Genomic DNA, 19,441 nt, shown 5'->3' on the forward strand with positions numbered 1-19,441 from the left:
GTTACTGACCAATTTTGATTACTTTTTCTATGCATACGTGTGTTCACTGTTTAAGCAACAGAATTAAGAACAAAATCATGTAAGTGAGCTTACCAGATACTGGGGGTACTCTGTAGGATATCACAGGGGCATACAACTTTGGCAACCATTGCGGTTGACTAGGCATTGACAACTAATACAGTAAATATCAGTTTGCGAACGCTTTCATTGAAATTACCTGTGCATATTCTAACCATGGGTGGCCCATGGGCCGATGAAGATTAACTGACAATTATTCAAGACAAGCTTTTTGTAAACATTTAATAACACTGGGCTTTTAAATTGTATGATAAAGACTTATGTTGTAAAATTATCTTGTTTGAAATCATATTTAAGAGAACCACTCACCATCAAAATACTGCAAATTAAATAAAATACATACGAGAATGGGTGGTTATATGATCAAAAACAGAAAAGTCAAAATTAAAAAAGTAATTTCTTAAAAAAAGACCTTTATTAGAGTGGTATTCAAAGAACAATAAAGACATTTTGACAACACATGAAAAAATATTCTTTAAAGCACAAATAAAAAATAAACTACCAACCCAAAAATTTCATTTTTGAGTTGCAAGTTTAACGTCTACAGACTACTTAGTTTCCATTTAAATTTCATCGTCCTCTCTAAATTGTTAGATATGGCTGGAATAAAGAACTACCACTAGGAAATGATCAAACCGAAGATATGTAGTGTTAACTTTACAAAAAAAAAAAGGAGCATAACACTGTACATCTTAAAAACATTAAATATACACATGTTCTTGTTCAGTCACTTTCCTTCCTGAATGTGAACGGAGTACATTGGGATGGGGTAATATGGCATGAGCAAAAGTCTAGCTCGTACTACCAATGCATTCTACTCATCGTCATCATCATCGTCGTCGTCATCATCACCCTCATCATCATCGTCATCGTCATCATCCTCGGGTGGTGGAGCCGCGGCAGCGACCTCGACCTTCCCCTTGGTACGGTAGGCAATCATGTCCTACAAAGGAATAATGTAAACATGTTTAAAATTCCACCCGGCCATCTCACATTGGAATGAATCACATCCACTGGGTTGGGTTCTCTTAGCCGCTTACCTTGTCGTACTTCTCCTTCAGCTTTGACGCCTTCTTCTCGTAGGGCTGCTTGTCCTCGGGTGAGGAGTTGTTCCACATCTCCCCGAGCTTCTTGGCAGTGTCTCCGATGGAGAGGCCGGGAGTATCGGTCTTCACCTTTTGCCGGAAGTCGGCACAGAAGAGGAAGAAGGCGGACCTTTGGGACGGACGGCATGACATGGTTAGTTGGCACGGTTTGACACAAATCCGTATTCTAGAATGGAAGAAAGTTAAATAGCAAAAGCAAACATCAATTCATCACAATACATACGGGGGTCTCTTGGGGGCATTGGGGTCCTTGAAGCGCTTCTTCTTCTGGCCCTTGGGGGGAATGTAGGTCCTCATCTCCTTCTCATAGCGGACCTTGTCCAGTTTGGCCCGATCCTCAAACTTCCCTTTCTCCTTGGGGGACATTGTCTTTGGGGGAAAATAAATAAATAAATAAATGAATATCTTAAAAAGAAATCTGCCGTCACTCACTGACAGCAAGGAGGTGTGTAATTTTGCGTCAAAAAAAAACCAAATAATAGAATACCATGTTTTAATAATTAGGATTACCTTCCAACGTTCAGAACATTTCTTGGAGAACTCTGCAAAGTTGACACTGGCTTCAGGGTGCTTCTTCTTGTGCTCCTCACGGCACGTCTGAACAAAGTAAGCATATGAGGACATTTTGCCCCTTGGCTTCTTCGGATCTTTCACCATCTTGGGGCCCTGAATGGGAGCAAGACGTTTCTGTTATTATTATTGTCAAACGTACTATAATCTAATAATAATCTGAAATAGTTTGAATTATAATGTCACTATGCTCAATTTTCCCATCTCTGCTTTGTCAGTGCCATCCATTGTTTAGATAGGGTGGAAGGGGGAGGGGGTGACTGATGAGCTATTGGATAGTCCAAGCCTAATCTTGGAAAAACAGCCCATAAACTCAAAACATAATCAGTAACGATACACTGCCCTTAAACTGTATTTTATTATTCAGCTCAAGGCCAGCTCTGGCTATATAAACATAATAAATACTGATTGTATGCAGGACGGCAATAGACGCATCGCATTGGGACTGACTGCATCGTGTATGCATAAAATTAACGTTAGCATTAGCAACCATCTGCCGCCCTCTGAGCTTCCTTGAGTTAGCAATGATGGCTTCCCCCATTGCTTTGTCTTGAAGATACCATCGTTAGCTTCGCTCAACTAGCAACCATTAGCAATGACACCATCTTCTCTGCTTAAGGGATCAAATAAATATGTGAAAGAATGGCCACTAATCCTTCATGCAAACAGTCTTATAAAGCGAAATCGCCTTTATGGGAATTGACAATAGCTTTAACGCGAGAATCAAGCGGACGATATTTTTTGACAACCGATGCCCCTACGTACGCCATTCACTGTGCTGCTCTCTCTAGCTCTTTGTACGCGGGCTAGCGGTAGCATGTCTAACATGGACGGCGGGCCCATCTACCCAGCTAATATACTAGCAAGCTAACGGAACGGGTTAGAAGCAAATACAACCATGGCTTTGAGCGGACGTTACGCTATAGAAACGTAGTTACTCCGTCGTGGATGGGGTTATCCTTAGCATAGGTCTCTATATGGGAAATTTCAAAACAGAACAACATTAACACTCCGCGCCATTCGATTTTTAAAGCAGCGTTGGCTCACAATAGCAAGCACTTCATACGACATTAGCAATTTATTTAGCATCTCAGAAGGTTTCATGTTTAGCAAAAAAATACAAAATGAACAAAGTTATTGAAATACATCAAGATTTCCATTTTGAGGATTTGTATTATAATAACATGCACAGGACTATATATCAAGTTATTAAAACATGACTTACCCAAATAATTGTATATGAAGTAGGACGTACACAGCTATGTCTCAAACAATAGGCGGTCAATGCGCGGTCTTTTGGCGGAGGGACTACTCTTCATTCTGCGTATTGGTTCTCTGGCTGACATGGATTGGCTGCCGCCATCCCCCCCCTGCCGTCTTATTGGACAGTTGGACTCCAAGCGCTCCACGCGGCTCGATTGGTTGTAAACACAATGGATGAATGGCGCTAGACTCGAATGGAAGACGCTGGGCTTTATTTGTAAACATAGCGTTTCCATCGCAGACATAGCAGTGTATCCTGTTATCGCTGTATTTTGCCCATTCATTCTGTACGACACGCTTAACACGGCTATGTTTAGTACACGCGGTTTGACATCTGTAATCCATACTTATTAAACGCATCGAGACTGAAAAGATAGTTGGTCACCAACAATGACTTAAACTTGAACCATTTAAAGCTGAACTGTAACTGTTACAGTTAGGTGTCTTAACACGGTCGTGTTGGTTGCTGGTTTGTGTGGTTGTGTGGGTTGGTTAAATTCATCGATGGTTTCATTGATCGATCAATGCCTAAATAAGATTAATTAAGGCGTTTCACTTTTCAGGACCACTTTGCGGTCACAATGTGGAGCTACATGGATGATCAGAGCAACTGAATCTTTCATGAGTTCCCCCCCGCTGAGAGTTAACAAGTAGGTTGAGTTGTATCTCCATAACAACAGCCCTTGTTCGCCGGGGTAAACTCTGCCTGTGGTAGCATACAACTCAGATCTGCTCAGATATATATATTTGAGCTTCACAAATGTAGATAGTAGTCTTCAATCGTATTGTTTTTTTTTTTATAGATATTGTCTTATATACAGAACCGTGCCATCAACGTGGGCTGCTGAATGGGTGGCTTTCTATTTTAATCGGAACGTGGTCTTACCCTGACCAAAACGAAAGTCATTTTTTTCCCAAGGTATTTGAAAGAGACCATGGCAGCCAAGGGTAAGCATAGGCCAAATTATTATTTCACACAGTTAAGCCGACTTTTCCCCCCAAATCATAAGCCTTTTATTAGACTACATAACACAACGTATGTTTGTTATTTTCAGATAAGATAGCCCTGTGGGACCCATATGAAACCTCAAACAAAAGAGAGTTTTTCTACCGGCCAAGCTCAAACACTGAGTTTACACTGTAAGTGTCTTTATACCAACATCACATGATACTGATTTGGTGCACATGTATTAGTCTTTTTGTTTATGTATTTAGGCCAGCGACCTCCAAAACGTTCAGAGACTGCTATTCACCATCTGGACCTGTGGGTGCATCTGGTTACAGTGAGGACTTCTGCTGGAAAGCTGTCTCTAAGCCTGAATGCATTCGAACAGGCTCGGCCTCAGGACAGAGGAGGAACAATCCACACCCAAGTCAGGTGGATCCTGTAAAATAATAGTCGTAATCGTTAACACTCAAAATATGGTACATTAATTAACATTAGTTATTGCAGTATTAAAAATAAAATAACAGTTGATTGACTGTTTATTTATTGTCTCGTAAGCGTTTACTAAGTTCTGTTTACAAGCTGCTCTAACGAATTGCCCCCAGTAGGATTAATAAAGTTATTTTGATTTTGATAACCAAAGTCAATGGTGTTCATGTTAATTAAGGTATTCAATTATACATTATTTAATAGGGTTAGGGTTAACCCTAGCCCACTTACCCTGACCTCTATGCTTTTTCATGATGCATATTACTTTGTCAATAAATGTTCGTAATGGTAATGCTATAATTTATAGGAGATTCATCAGCTATAACTGAAAATATAAATAACGAGAACCTGTCACAGAAAAAGATTTGTTATCTGTTGTAGGAGGATAGACATGGATAGATGTTCACGTCTATTCAAATACATAGGCCCCGTAGGTAAAAAACAAGCCTTGGGTGAAGTTGACCAAGGGGAGGTTTTAATGGAGCGCTCGGTGTGTGGCTCCATGGGGAGGTTTATTCACTCCGTCTTTCCTCCAGGGTTTCCTTACGTGGAGGCTGCCAAAAGGCGCTTCGCAGAGCTCTGCAGGGGGGAGCAGATTCACATCTGAAGAGGTGATCCAGAAAGCCCTGACAGCGCAGTACTGCTCCACCTACCGCACTGACTTCCTGGGCCTCCCTCAAGGTACACAGGGGTTACTGGAATATTGGTGTCTTTTGATCAAACCCAGAATCACAGACCTCGACATAAACACAAGTGCCGGCATAGAGACCCACGCTGTACGTACTGTGGCTATTTGACAATTTTAGGCTTTGCTGTTATAACATTTTTTCCTCTTTCGTACGAATGGACAGGAGCCGATCACATGAATTCCTATAGGGAAGCTGGGCTGGTACCTCTACGCAGCAGGCAGCAGGATCCTCACTGGACTCGCACTGAGATGAGGGACAATTACTGCCGGCCCAAGAAGGAGCAACTGCAGGACAACCGGTGCGTTACTGCCTATGGCGGTAACGCACGCCACCGTGTGCACTGCAGAGGAATAGGTACAATGCACTTGAAGTTACGTGAGGTACAAACAAAAGTAAAGACATTCCTGACATTTAGCATTTTCTCACATAAAAACTGACAGTACCTTTTGACACCTTTCGCCGGGATGACTACAAGGTAGAGTGCAGCCATTGGGGTTCGGAACCAGAACCTTTGTACTGGGAGTCCAACACACTCTTAAACTACCAAACGATACCGGCCTGTCACCATTGAAACACATCATTGGTCGTCTACATATCTGTCTCCTCTTTGCAGTACCAACCGTTGTCCAACGGCACATACGAGATCGACACAATGTTTCGGAGCTGACCACCTATGATACGTTCTTCGGAAGGAAGGCCTCTGTGGTCCCATACGTGCTCAAGGCCTTACAGCCACAGGAGCTGCAGCAGTTATGCAAAGTTCTACCTGAAAAAGGTCTGCTTGATTCACACCATGGTGAACCCTCTGCGTGCGGGGGGGGCTGGGGTCTTCATTTCCACATTGAGCTAATGTTCTGTTTGGATTTTTGCAGACACAGCGCTCATGAAGAGCTTAATGAGGGAAGCAGCTGGCGGTCAGGATGAGAGAAAAGAGAGGAAACTCCCCGCGGTCACAATGCCTGCTTCCAGACCGATGGAGTGGATATCGAGCTGGCCAGGCCCTCACTGACTGAGCTGTTCCACACCGCACCGGGAGGGAGACGCTTTCGTGACCATAAACCTAATGAAGAGGTCTTTGTTATGGTGTCACTTTAGTTTTTCTGTGTTAATTAAAACTCTTCCAAAAGCTGCATATACATACTATATGTCCCCTGAGTGACGACGTCAAATTAAACACGAGAGCTCACCCAAAACGTCCAGCCTTTAGATGGGTAGATGGATAGATAAGAACTTTATTAATCCCTCGGGAAGGTTCCAATAACTGGCTGTTCAAAAGAGCCGTCCAGTTTAGAGTTAACCAACCATGTTTTCAAGATCTGGGAGCCAGCAAGTAAGCCAACTGTCTTGGTTGGAGTCACATATGATCACATATTTTGTCACCATTGTCTAGTAAGGAGGGAATATCAACTATCTAAACGTGTTGATAATGTCGATGTGTGTGGAGGGCTACTATGTTCTACCATTTGTAAGCTCCTGACCTACATTCTGTTTCAGTTCTGTTTTGCAACAGTATACACTTTAAACTTTACCAATACACTAACACTGTAACAGCACAGCATTGTTAAAAACACAGTGTTTGGACACAGTCCTTGAATTCTATTTTTATTCAATCAAAAATAGAAAAAGTAAACTGAGGTCAGATATATATGAGATTGTTATAAGCCTGCAACATGCAAACTATTATAAGCATGCAACATGCAAATCCATCAATAACTATAACATAAAACATTGTCCTCCATTGAAAAACAAAGCATAATGCCTGTTTGTGCAACACTTTTCCTAAATGTTCGTACTCAAGTATAAATTGCAAGTCAGCTAAATGACTTATTATACATTTAAATGTGCATAATGAATCATGATTATTTATACAGGCCAATTAAACTGGAATATATGAATATGTGCGCCTAAATCAGTCCGCACTTTTTATGCTATGTCAAGGGTGACTTCAGGGACATTGCTGAAGGTTGTGTTTCTGTGAAGGTGGACTTGTTCAAACAGGTCTCCAGGTTACTAGAGGGAGAAGCGTGTTTTCCCTGGTGTAACCTTAGCACACGTATCTGGTAACCAGAGTGAATGAGCCCTATGGCTTTTCAATTGTCTGTTTGGCGCTACAGAGTGAGGGAGAGACTGCATTATACTTAACATCTCACTACAGTTGCGGCTCAAAGAACGGCTAGCGAGAATGCCTGGAGGGAAAAGAGACCGTCCTTCCTCAGCATCAGGACGGATAGAAACTGTTCCCAGGTACTCCGCTTCCCTTTTGTTTTTCTATTGTTTATCTCTAAACTTCTCTTTATTAAGAGATCAAGGCAGCCTTCAATCAAATCCTCTGTTATCTGATATCATTATACTCATACTCTTTTTCTATCCTGGATATGTCTTGGATATGTGTAGAGGATGTGGTAGAAATGGGGTTTGCCATCCTCGTGTTTCAAAGAAGATCATTCCAGCTATGAATGTTCAAACTTTACAACATGTTTACTGTTGTCCAGGCAACGTGGAGGAAGCCATTCTTGAGACGTTGGACTAGATGTTAATCACAAAACACTGCTGACTACATGCTAATAACAACAACAACAACCACAAGCAATAATCATTAACAAACCCTAACACACCATAACACCTGGTTTAGGGCTTAAAATAATTTATCTGAAATATAAATACAGGTTAACTATATTCCTATGAATCATAATTACATCATAATCATATTTTATTTTTGTTCATGTCAATATTAAATCAAACCAATTAAGATTGAGCGAAGAATACAATAAACATGATATCCTGTAGCTTCCTCTCTGAGCTTGTGCGTCCAGAGGAGAGAAGCCCTTTTGGCCCAGGGTCCCTGGGAATGTCCAGTGGCCCAGAACAGCCCCCAGAATGGATGCAACGAGAGCTTCTGAAACAGAACCCGCGCAGGCACTCCCTTCACCTGGGAGAACAGGCCCACGGGAGGACAGCGCTGGGTCACGATGCTAATCCGAACCACACATCCCACGACCTGGAGGTACTGTGTCTGGAAGAAGTCGAGTTTGATGTGTTTGATGTCATTGTGCTGCTTTACCTGAGGCTCTTTTCCTGACCTGTTGCATAGCTCATTGCACTTTGTGCCCTCTTGGTGGCGCCAGAGAGCCAGGTTAGGTTAAGCACAGTTGGAAATGCCATTCACTTGGGCTCGATCACGCCACAGGATAGCCTATAACTGTTAAAGAGTGCCAGATATATAGTTAAATACATCATTTTAAACTGCTGTAGTACAGGTCCAACACATTACTCACACTTAAATATAAAAGATAAAAATTAAATTAAAACAAGTGGGGCCCATTTATAAAAATACATCAGTTATTAATCACTACTCTGATTGGCTGTAGCAGAGGGAGCCGGGTAAGTCATAAAGAGTTTTTAATTGTATTAAGTGGGAACGGTTTATTCTGACCTTGGTAATACTGAGCTCCAAACAAGCCTAGTCTATGTATTATCCCAATCAGCCAAAAAACGAAATGTATAAAATAACCTCATTTCCAATTAGCTAAATGATGGCCCAACAGCAGATGTGTTGAATTCCACCCCACCCCTTATTAGATACAATGACTGACTCCTTACAAAGATAAGGGAAATTGGTTTTGCACAATGAGCCTACATGCCCTTTTGTGGAATGAGAAACGAGTAAAGGGGATTGGAGACTATTGGATGAAGGGATTTCAGGATCTAGTCTCCCTCTTTGTGTGCTGGGGTTTATCACCCGTGATTAGCCAATCATCTTCCTCGTTATTCCAGTGATGACCTGAGGCTGTGGTTGCATCCTTGAGAAATCAAGCCGTTTATTATCATTATTTATTAACGAGCAATATCAACGCCACCAGTCTGCTTCGAAGAAAATTACGAAGAGAAAGGTGGCATTGAAACTGGTTGACAGTGTGGGAATTGATGTTGATTTCAAGCTGGTGGATTTTTTACTCCATTAACCACTTTTATTATATTTTTATTTTCTTTCTTTTTTTTCTTGTGTTGTATTTCTAGAGTTCACAGTTTATTAACTGCCTGGTAAGTGATGTGGCATGGGTTTGAAACTAAAATAAATGAGGGAGTGTTTGTTTGTCTGTGTTTGTGCCAATAGTTTAAAATTAGTGGAACAGATTCAGATTATTTGTTCTTCGCATCCTCAAACCCGTATATTAACACTCATTTATGTGTTTTCTGATTAGATTGACCAGAAGGTCTCTCTTGACAGCCTCCAGAAGCTGAAGCTGGCGTTCGAGGTATGCATTCAACTAGTTTCTTGTCCGCCTCACACTGATTATTTACATCAATCAGTATCCTCTTCTATTTGTTTATTTAATACCTCCCATTTTAGCATGATTGCCTTTTTTATTGTATGCTATGGCTTGAGGTGGAATAAGGGGGCCTCTGAGTGCTTTTCCTGGCGATGATTAGTGGACTGTGTTTACCTATGCGTAGGAATATGAAATGGACGGTTTAAGGTCTCTAGATGAGAGGAGTTTTGGACTCATATTGCGGAAGTGCTTGGGTCTGCACAATACAGTAAGAGAGCATCATGCTCATCACAAAGTCTGTCATGTGTATACTTTCATATACAGCTATTGTTCTAATACTGCTAAGATTCTAAAATGATGTATTATATATTTGTTTGTTTATTAGACATAACACTTTATTTTTTATTATTGTTTGTTGTTTTATTTACATTTTTTAACAGAGCAATTCACAGATTCAAGACTTGTTCATGAAGATTGATTACATGAGGCAGGGGAAAATTGCATGGGTAAGTTCCAAAATTATCTCAGACAGAAAAGTGGTTAATTTACTGAATGCTAACTAAGCACTTTTCCTTGTTTGCTATACACACACACGCTCGTGCGTGCACATGTACACACACGCACTCACACACACACACACACACACACACACACACACACACACACAAACACACACACACACACACACACACACACACACAGACTCACAGCACACACACAAACTCACCAAGTGGAGATGAGGCAGGATGAAATGTGGCTGTGTTTATCCTTCCTTTTTGTTAACTATATTGACAGTGAGAGTTGGGGTTGGGCTTCAGTCAGGTCAAACTTTATTTATAAAGTACATATTGTACGCAAGCATCTGATTGCTTCAAATAAAGTTATTCATTGTAGAGTGTGAAGCTACCCCAAATCACTCAATAAATGGGAGAGACATTAAACACGCTGTCGTTTTTTGGCATAAATGAAAGGCACTAAGTAATCAAATACAAAGTGTTTACTGAAACGTGGGAAATATAATGGTTAAAAAAGAAAGAGAAAAAAAAGGTTACATTTGGGCCGCACAGCATATGAGCAGACTATCTGTTCAAAGAGAAAAAGCTTATACACCAGATTTCTCTTTCAAAGTATGAAATAGTGAGGTTAAAACGCCTGTTCCATCAAAGGAGCCGTTAGCCATCGTTTCATTGTTCAAATTACCTTCGGCTCTGAATGTAGTATAGCTGTGCTTGCCAAGTGTACCCCTACCACTTATCAAGCCATTGGCATCCATTCAATATCAAACTGATTGGCCCCCCGAACGCACCCCCACTGAGAATGTTTTGATGTGGCAGTAGACAGTCCATGTGCTGGTTTACATTTGGAAAAGGATAATCCAGATTTAGATATAGTATCTAAATTGTTGTTTCCATTCAAATGCCAAGAGGATGAGTCTTATCTGTAGGTTGATTTGGATTTGTAAATGCATGCCTGAACACTTGCTTGATAGTCCACATTTGCTGGTCTTGCTCCACATACAACTTTCTAGTCAGAATTGAATAGACTTTAGTCAGTCAACAGATTGTAGGCTACTTGTCCGTAAATTGGGTAAGCTAAAGTCCTGCTCATTGTCTCTACATGGTAATTAACTATTTGATTTTCAGAGTTGTTAAGCACTCACTTTACTTTTCATTTGAACCTGCTCTTGTTCTTATGGCCTAATCTCCTGGGAGACATTAATTCTTACACTTTGCCTTAGGGCTTGAAGCACATAGGTTACTATCCTCATCTGCTCACAGTCAGCAAATGCTTTATAGGCCTACTCATATTATATTTTAAGATTGAGTAGTTATCTTTGCATGATCTCTTCCCCTCTGAAATGAGAATTATCAGAAGAATTTCTATTTTGTTTTTTATCTTTATATTTGTATTCTTTTTCTTTTTATTAAGCCTTTATGCGCAGAGCTTTGGGCTGAAATGTTTGACCAGGCCCATTTGATACTAATTCCGAAGAAGGATTCGCCTCTAGCCTACTTCTAAAATGGATTTGGAGCTACAAAGTGAGGGACGCAAATCTCAAATTGCTTAAATTGGCCCACATGAAGTAGAGCAAGCGAAAGCACACAAGCACCCTGAGCCCTCTGCGCTAACCTTAAAAGACTATTATCTCTCACTGGCAAACCATCTAAAGCAGCCCCAAGACACCATTATTCGATCCTTCAGATAAATATGAATTATTAATCTCATAGATCCGGTTTGTCCGATTTTGAACATGGGGTTTTAATAATTAGGGAAGACGATTCCCTACAGGCGTCCGACGGCGATTGAGCATTCAAACATGGCGTTCACTTAACCCCGTCCTTTCGGTACGGCGCAGGATGAGTTCTGCACTTACATGCAGCTGGAGTACAGCAAGCGAGAGGAGTGCGCACTACGCAGGAAGCAGGCAGCATTCTCTCTGCCGGCCAAGGCCAAGCCCTTCACCCACGGGGAACCCGTCCTGAGGATCCGCACCGTTTCCGACGGCACTGTGGTGTCCTTACGCGAGGACGGGTCCGTGCAGTACTGGAGCCCTGAACTCCATCTCCAGAAGTCCAAAACAAGCTTGTTTGTATGTATAGCTATGATTCATGCTTCCATCGGCCATGCAGCGGCGGCACAAGTTCAATAAATGCAATTATTGAACTCTCTCTCTTTCTCCCGCTCTCTCTCTCTCTCTCTCTCTCTCTCTCTCCCGCTCTCTCTCTCTCGCTCTCTCTCGCTCTCTCCCTCCCTCTCCCTCTCCCGCTCTCTCTCTCGCTCCCTCTCCCCCTCCTCTCTCTCTCCGTCTCCCTCTCTCTCGTAGCACCAAAGGGCGGCGAACAGAAAGCCAAAATACGCCACTGATTTGATTCCTATGACACAGTACAACAAGCTGATCGTTGCAACAGGGTAATGACGCTCATTTAAATAAAAATAAAAACTCGTAAATTGACACTGTTCACGGTGACTGGATTATATCCATGGCGATGTGTTCGCCCCCATATGTCACGCTGGTCCGTAACCTTTCTCCACCACCCCGTCATCCAGGGACCGAGAGATCCGACTTTATGAGCTCTCGACTCTGGAGGCTTACTGCCAGATTAGCGGCCTAGAGACACTGCCTCTAATGTTAGACTACTGGTGGGAACCACGTCGCTGCACCAGCACCCATATTCATCATGGCATACTTTAATGTCTGAACCATAAAATAAGGCCCATCTTTTATTTGTGTGTTTTTATAGCCTCACAGGAGCTGATGAATGCTCCATCCTGTACGGAGACTGCCAAGTAGGTGGTTTTACCCCCTTGTTTACAATGTGTGCAATTAGTGGGATGATAAAGAAATGTTATCATCTTCTGCTTAATTAATACCGTGTAGAATTAATCCTGTTTTTGTGGCGCAGGGATGCGTGAATATCATATTAATGTCTTCCGTAGGGGAAACACTAAGGTAACATGTACATGCATATATATATATATTTCATTTAATATGGATCTTGATGACATTGTGTCTTTGTGTGTGTGTGATTTCATATCAATTTTAAAACAATGACATTTCTTTTATTCAACCTTTTCATAACCAATTTCATCTAATTTGACAGGGAGACCTAGGCAAAATAGCAGCAACCGTAAAATATAAATTATATCACACAAGTAATAAAACACAAAACACCATTAATAAAACACAAGTGGTGGAAAACCAACAGAAGTACGATACATTCACCACCATGTGCCATTCCATAAAAAGGTTCCAGTAGTTTTCCGTTATGAACAACAACTCGGCCCTTTCTTTCCACAATAATGTCTTCAGGCATTTAAGACCACTGCATTTGACTCATAAAGTATGACGTAATGCATACAACCCGAATGCATTCAGAGACTTTCAGGTCATTTGGAATCTATTTAAAAAGTTGTTTATTTGGTGAAATGGAAAGGAAGACAGACAGGCAGATAGACAGACCAACAGATAGACAGACAGATGCCGACGCATTGTAGACCCATATCTCTAATTAGAGTCTGCTTAATATCTTATCCCCTATTAACAATCTATATTTGATGTTGTAGATTATGGAAGAACCTACCAAAAACAGAGAATGTGCCCACCATCACACTGGAGCATGCAACAATGTCTTCAAACGTGACTTTCATCCGATGGAAGGTTCACCAAGACTGGGTTACAAAGGTGAGATTTTGCTCCCCTGGCCTTGCATAGAAAATGGTTCTAAATGTAAAAAATATTCATATACATCATTATATTCATTCAATATAAATATTATTATGTTTTCTTTACATCATATCCAGATCAATTAAAATTAATAATATATTAGCGATGCTTGTCAGTGTCTGTATTTTAGCATTATTATTAATTATCGTAGTGGTGTCCTCATACGTTTACCACCCTACTTTTCCTCTCAGGTGAAGTATTTTCCAAACTTCTCTGCAGTTGTGTCTTCATCCAATGACGAGGCCTCCTCTGTCGCCATAGGTAAAAAGGCTTCCGTTTCTGACTGCATACTGTAAGCGATGATCATCACCTCGCCAAGGCAACTGTCTGACATTACAAATAGTAATATTACAATAACAATATTTACTAACAATAACATGAGGTAGAAAACGTCACTCCTACATTCAACGTCATCGTCTGCTGAATGCCCTCAATGTAAATGCAATGCAGTTGACTAAATAACATCAATCAAACAACCTCAATTGTATTTAGTGTAGATAGGACTATGCCGCCTAGGATATTTCGATTGCTGTCCCTAAAATGGTAGCGAACCAACAGTGTCTCGGATTGAGCAGATCTTCAGTTGCAAATATTTATCATTTATCGGCCACTCTGATCTCCTTGGGTAGCGATGACATTGGTGGCGGTGACAGTTCAGCAGCTCAGTCCTGACTGGAGATGACTCAATTCTCACATCTCTCTTCGTGCGCATATGAACTAAGCCAAAATTCGCTATGAGGGAGATTGCTAATGATCAGACCTCAAAGAACAGCCTTGATCTCCAGAAAGTTTTTTGAAAAAGGCGCAATGGAAATAAGCCATTTGTAGGGTTCCATAGTTTGGTTTTATACTTTTCCATTCGGTTTTGGTGTTTCGTTATTTCATGCTCAAACGCCTTGGCTGTCAAAAACTCATGCAGTCTGGCTGCCGCCTGTTCCTACTGATGGCTTCAATGCAGAGCTCTCATTTCGTTGTATGTGTGCCATGACTATAAAGTGGATTCTAATCTTCTCATTGCATTGCCCCGGTCCCACGTCCAGGCTGTGTGCAGCCTTCCACCAACGTGGAGCAGAAGATTAAGGAGATCACAGAGGGCATCAGCGAAGGCAAGGCCAAGAAGGTCCAGCTCAACTGGACGCCCCAACCTCGGCCGGCCTGCGACCAGATCGTCTTCAGCGCCTACAAAGGCGTGAAGACATACGACCTTTGTAAGAAACACGACTTGCTGGTGACCGGTGGCATGGACCGACTCGTGCGCTTGTGGAACCCTTGTGTCCCTGGGTGAGCCAAGCATTCACACCGTCACACACATTATTCCGGATAAACAAACCCTGAAAATGTTAAGATGAGATGAGATAAACACCCTTCTTGGTCTTGGTCATGTCGGCGGTCAACAGGAAACCCACTGGCATTCTGAAAGGCCACGCTGCCCCTATTTTCTACCTGTGCATTTCCTCAGAGGACGGTCAGATCTTCTCCGTCTCGATGGACACCACTGTGAAGGTAGGCCATGTGTAAACCCGGCCGTTATTCCTTCTATGCACATTTGAAATGCTGTCAACTCAACATCTGCAAAAACTTGTTCCAGATCTGGGATATTGAAGATCAGTCTTGCGTGTTTACCGCTCAGCCCAAAGCCAGCCTGATCCGGGGTGACCTGTCTGCATGTCTGTACTCACCCTGCATGAAAACCCTCTTCATCGCTGCCGACCACATGTGTCTGCTTTCCCTTAAGACAAGGTCTGTCTGTTCTTAGTGGTTGTCCAATTTTTTATTGTTGATAACCGATTTAATTTGACCGCTTTCCCAGCATATATCGAAGTGCTTCGAGCTTACTCCTGCCTGCGGTTCGTTGGTTCACTGCGACCTTGGCTGATAAGCCTGGATTTAATTAAAAATAGAAGAATGGAGTTTTCCCTTTTATCTTCTGCTGAAGGCGAAGGACTCCGGGTCATGTGATCGCGTCCCACAGCGAGCCGGTGATGTGCTGCGGCTACAGTGAGGAGCTACGCCAGGTTGTGAGCTGTTCTGAGGGCTCGGTGCGTACCTCGCACACTTTTATTTCTGTTTAGGGGCAGTAGCTCAGGAGGTAGACCGGGTTGACTGGTAACCTGAAGGTTGCTGGTTCGATCCCTGGCTGAGTGTCGCGGTTTCCTTGAGCAAGGCACCTTAACCTAACTGCTCCCGACGAGCTGGCTGTCGTCTTGCATGGCTGACTCCGCTGTCGGTGTGTGAATGTGTGCATGAACGGTGAATATGAGGCAATATTGTAACACGCTTTAGGTGGCCAATGGGGAGAAAGGCGCTATATAAATGCAGTCCAGTTACATTTAATTTGTTTTTACAACCCCGTGATGCAGTGTACGTCCTCTGCATCTCAGACACCTGGAGAAATTTCCTTCAGGAGGCTTTTAATGAGCTGATTAACATTAACTACTGCTGCCTGTGATTGCCAGAGCGTCAATGCATTATAGATACGGTTACACTCCTAAAAGTGTAAAGGCTTGGAGATGTTTGCACTTACATAATTTCATGTAGATGGAGCAATTATCAACAACAGACATCAAGACATTTTTATACATTAAGAAGCAACTGGGTACAATGCTTTATTCATGAGTTATATTACAATTATATCCAAAAATGCATGATACACTTAGACTCCATAACAGCTATTACAATCCGTGCTGCCTTCACTGTCATGACTGAAAAGCGTTTTTGACCTCAGGTGATTAAAGTGTGGAATTTCGATACCGGACGCCAGGTCTTTGAATTCGGGGAAGCACACGGAACCTCAGCTGTTACATGCATGACCTTTGACCCCCAAGGGAGGAGGTATGGTATCCATGCTGAGTGCTTTGTATCCCTTTTGCTAGGATAGTTGTTTTCAGCTTCTCTCCTCTTCCCATCTCAGACTGATCACTGGTGGTAGAGATGGCTGTCTCAAGATTTGGAACTTCAACAATGGCCAATGTCTGAAGATACTCAGAAGGGGTAAGTTGTTGAAATTGTTAGTTGTTGAAATACCCAAAACAAGCACACATTCCTCTAATCAGAATTTAAAAAAGCCTTTTTTTTTACACATTCTTTCGACCAGCGGAGAAGTCGCCAGGTTACGTGAAGGAATGGCTTTTACTTTTGATTCTGTCTTACTGCCAAATTAATCTCATTCAAATGTTTCTTTCAGAAGGTGAATGCCAGGAAATATGTGACTGTGCTTATCTGACAATCCACAGAAATGTGTAAGTAAGGATGTTGTATGCAGCAGATAGACTGACACCCACTTTCCATCTTTATTAATTATATTTTGATTTTTGGTTTCTGTTGAAGCTATGTTATATCTGCTGGCTGGAACCGCAAGATTGACATTTTCCCTGTGAGTACAATAGAAAAGAAAACCTCTTATACAGCACATTAGTAATTAAACATCTCAAACCCTTCTGGTTAAATGTCATTGCTACTGCTGCCAAAATTTATATAAATACAATGTATAGCACTGTGTATAGTACTAACCTCTATTGGTGCTTTGATATTGATGACCTCACCCACTCATGCTCAGTCACTCACAATCACACATGTTCACCCAATCGAAAAATATCTCCATGCCAGGCGGCGACCAGCACGCCGGACACACCGGGAGCGTTAGATAGACAAACGCCTTGCTCATGGGCACATTCCCCCCCCCGCCCCCCTGCACACCGACATCATTTCTCTTTGAAGTTAATACACAGGTGGAATGGGAGCTAGCTGAAGCTATTGCTACAGTGTCCCCCCCATAGCTGGGGGCTCCGGATATGTATCACCTAGACCCCGGGAAGAATAGCTGCTGCTTTGCAAAAGCTAATGGGGATCTAAATAAAAACAAACAAACAAACCTCACACCTCTAACCTTAATCGAATGACATGCCGCATTAGGAGCGCTCATCTGCCGCAATCCATCGAGGCTTCGACACCCCAACGCACACACTCTCGTCCTCTGTCCCCGGTGTCTCTCTCTCAGGCGGCGCAGTGTTCAGTGGGGCTTAGGACCGGCAAATGGGCAGTGATTGGACGCATTGCACACACACCACACACACACACACACACACACACACACACACACACACACACACACACACACACACACCACCTTCCAAAAGATCTTTGTGAAGGGTGTGACCTGTGTGTCTGGTGTGTGCAGAAGAACACATTTCATGCACCTTTGGGGAAATCATGCACTCCCCTGTGTATTTGTACAAAATAGTATTTCTGTAACAAGAACGGCCAATGTCGAAGAGAAGTCATAATGTTGCTGTTGTTGTTGTTGTTGTACGATGTACTATTGTGATGTTATGATTGTCCAGAGTTGATGATAATCGCTGGAGACGAAGGGATGATCAAGTTATCTTTCTATATTTGAAGGACTCTCCTGAGGATCCCCGTCTGCTGACGAGCCCGCAGCCGGCCTGGCCCGATGATTTGGTAAATGAGAACCACACAGCATTACGTAACAGTCGGAATGGATTCATCTTTAGATGAGGAGACATACCCCTCCCTGCTAACGTAGGCTCGTCAGCTCTCCGTGTTTCCAGACGGATAGCCTTTTATTTTGTGAGCTTTGACTACAGTACAACACATTTTACAATTCAAAACAAATTAAACCTTTAATAAAGTACAATACAGGACGAGATTATTGACCTTGATTTGACATCCTATTTTAGCTCCTCATATACAAATCGTCATATATATATATAGATATATAATTCTATATCTATATATATCCTTGTTTTCCTGTTCTGTCAATAGGTAACAGAAGCCTTTGACTTTAGCAGGCTTTGGACAGCACAGCCAAAGCCCTCCATTGATTGGTTGACAATACTCTGCCGTGTCAAGGCCAGTGTTGTGTTTACCGTTAAACCTGCCGGCTCACTGCGGATCAGGGAGAGACAGATCTGCCTCAACCATTGGCCAGCAGGGCTCAACGTCAAGTTCAGCTACATTTACAATGTCTTCCGTACATTTCAGTCCGTCTATGATCCATTGTCAGAGCAGGGTCCCATTATTTTGCTTTTGTGTGAGTGTGTGTGTGAGTGTGTGTGCGTCTGTGTGTGTGTGTGTGTGTGTGTGTGTGTGTGTGTGTGTGTGTGTGTGTGTGTGTGTGTGTGTGTGTGTGTGTGTGTGTGTGTGTGTGCGTGCGTGTGTGTGCGTTGTGTTTAGCTTGAGTGAGACTCCTGCCTTTGAGTGGACCATTACCATGGTTCTGTCAGGATTCACTCAAGTCGTAGATTTATTTATTTATTGCATAAAGTGGTAATATAATTTAGTTTGACAGTATGGTTCCCCTCTTTTCTTGTGCTCCCTGCTCTAGGATTTAAAGCATGACATACAGATGTCAGATACAGCATACCAACATCTGACCACAAGGTGCACTATGCAATTCCCCAGGGGGTACATCAGATATCTCAACCCATTTTGTAGGTTATATGCGATACAGAGCAGAACCAAAGCAGGTGGAGCCTGGGGTGGCGAGATTCAGCTCAGCACCCACAACCTCACAGAGTGTGTGTTAGAGATGGATGGTCTGAAATTGACCACCTATCTGTCTACTTGCGTTTAATTTGACCGCGTTAGCTGTCAGCTGATTCGGGGCGCATGACTTAAGATGTCCCGCCTGAACTAGCTACTCACAATATTGTATTACACAGGGCAATAAAGAATGTGGCGCTATATATGTTTATACTGGACCTGCTCGGGAATCTCTTTGGTCAATGGCCCGCAGCAGGACATCTATGATTGGCTCCATATGTACTGCTGTAGTTCCCCATTCC

At 42.4% G+C, this 19,441-nt stretch overlaps 3 protein-coding genes across 4 annotated transcripts in view; 2 read left to right on the forward strand and 1 right to left on the reverse strand.

The window, feature by feature from the left end:
- Nucleotides 1-471: 471 nt before the first annotated feature.
- LOC307072760 (high mobility group-T protein-like) lies at nt 472-3,079 on the reverse strand. 2 transcript variants are annotated; one of them, XM_079732224.1, is made up of 6 exons: nt 2,980-3,064; nt 2,652-2,727; nt 1,695-1,850; nt 1,408-1,553; nt 1,119-1,293; nt 472-1,021 (listed from the first exon to the last, which is right to left on the reverse strand). In XM_079732224.1, the coding sequence occupies exons 2-6, from the start codon at nt 2,652-2,654 to the stop codon at nt 893-895; spliced, it is 609 nt and encodes a 202-aa protein (XP_079588350.1). In that variant the 5' UTR covers nt 2,655-2,727; nt 2,980-3,064; the 3' UTR covers nt 472-892. The 2 variants fall into 2 exon arrangements, with proteins under 2 accessions (XP_079588350.1, XP_079588351.1); XM_079732225.1 differs by lacking the exon at nt 2,652-2,727 and having other exon boundaries at nt 2,980-3,079.
- An 873-nt stretch (nt 3,080-3,952) lies between these two features.
- tex26 (testis expressed 26) lies at nt 3,953-6,150 on the forward strand (the record flags this gene model as incomplete). The annotated part of the gene is made up of 7 exons (XM_079732947.1): nt 3,953-3,965; nt 4,073-4,157; nt 4,233-4,395; nt 4,989-5,133; nt 5,304-5,495; nt 5,755-5,916; nt 6,014-6,150. 7 exons carry the CDS (start codon nt 3,953-3,955, stop codon nt 6,148-6,150), a joined length of 897 nt encoding a protein of 298 aa, XP_079589073.1.
- Nucleotides 6,151-7,914: 1,764 nt separating this feature from the next.
- wdr95 (WD40 repeat domain 95) overlaps nt 7,915-19,441 on the forward strand; it is a gene marked incomplete at both ends in the record, with an annotated part of 19,684 nt that continues 8,157 nt past the window's right edge. The window contains 20 exons of the mRNA XM_079732948.1: nt 7,915-8,145; nt 9,159-9,182; nt 9,344-9,397; nt 9,853-9,918; nt 11,769-12,002; nt 12,237-12,322; nt 12,461-12,553; nt 12,655-12,700; nt 12,817-12,863; nt 13,478-13,595; nt 13,829-13,898; nt 14,678-14,918; nt 15,035-15,140; nt 15,226-15,377; nt 15,574-15,676; nt 16,363-16,469; nt 16,549-16,628; nt 16,822-16,876; nt 16,965-17,010; nt 18,036-18,095. Of these exons, the coding sequence (XP_079589074.1) occupies nt 7,915-8,145; nt 9,159-9,182; nt 9,344-9,397; nt 9,853-9,918; nt 11,769-12,002; nt 12,237-12,322; nt 12,461-12,553; nt 12,655-12,700; nt 12,817-12,863; nt 13,478-13,595; nt 13,829-13,898; nt 14,678-14,918; nt 15,035-15,140; nt 15,226-15,377; nt 15,574-15,676; nt 16,363-16,469; nt 16,549-16,628; nt 16,822-16,876; nt 16,965-17,010; nt 18,036-18,095 (2,019 nt within the window). The remainder of the gene's footprint in view (nt 8,146-9,158; nt 9,183-9,343; nt 9,398-9,852; nt 9,919-11,768; nt 12,003-12,236; nt 12,323-12,460; nt 12,554-12,654; nt 12,701-12,816; nt 12,864-13,477; nt 13,596-13,828; nt 13,899-14,677; nt 14,919-15,034; nt 15,141-15,225; nt 15,378-15,573; nt 15,677-16,362; nt 16,470-16,548; nt 16,629-16,821; nt 16,877-16,964; nt 17,011-18,035; nt 18,096-19,441) is intronic.

The sequence above is a fragment of the Pollachius pollachius genome, assembly GCF_949987615.1.
Source record: "Pollachius pollachius genome assembly, chromosome: 3".
Lineage (NCBI taxonomy): Eukaryota > Metazoa > Chordata > Actinopteri > Gadiformes > Gadidae > Pollachius > Pollachius pollachius.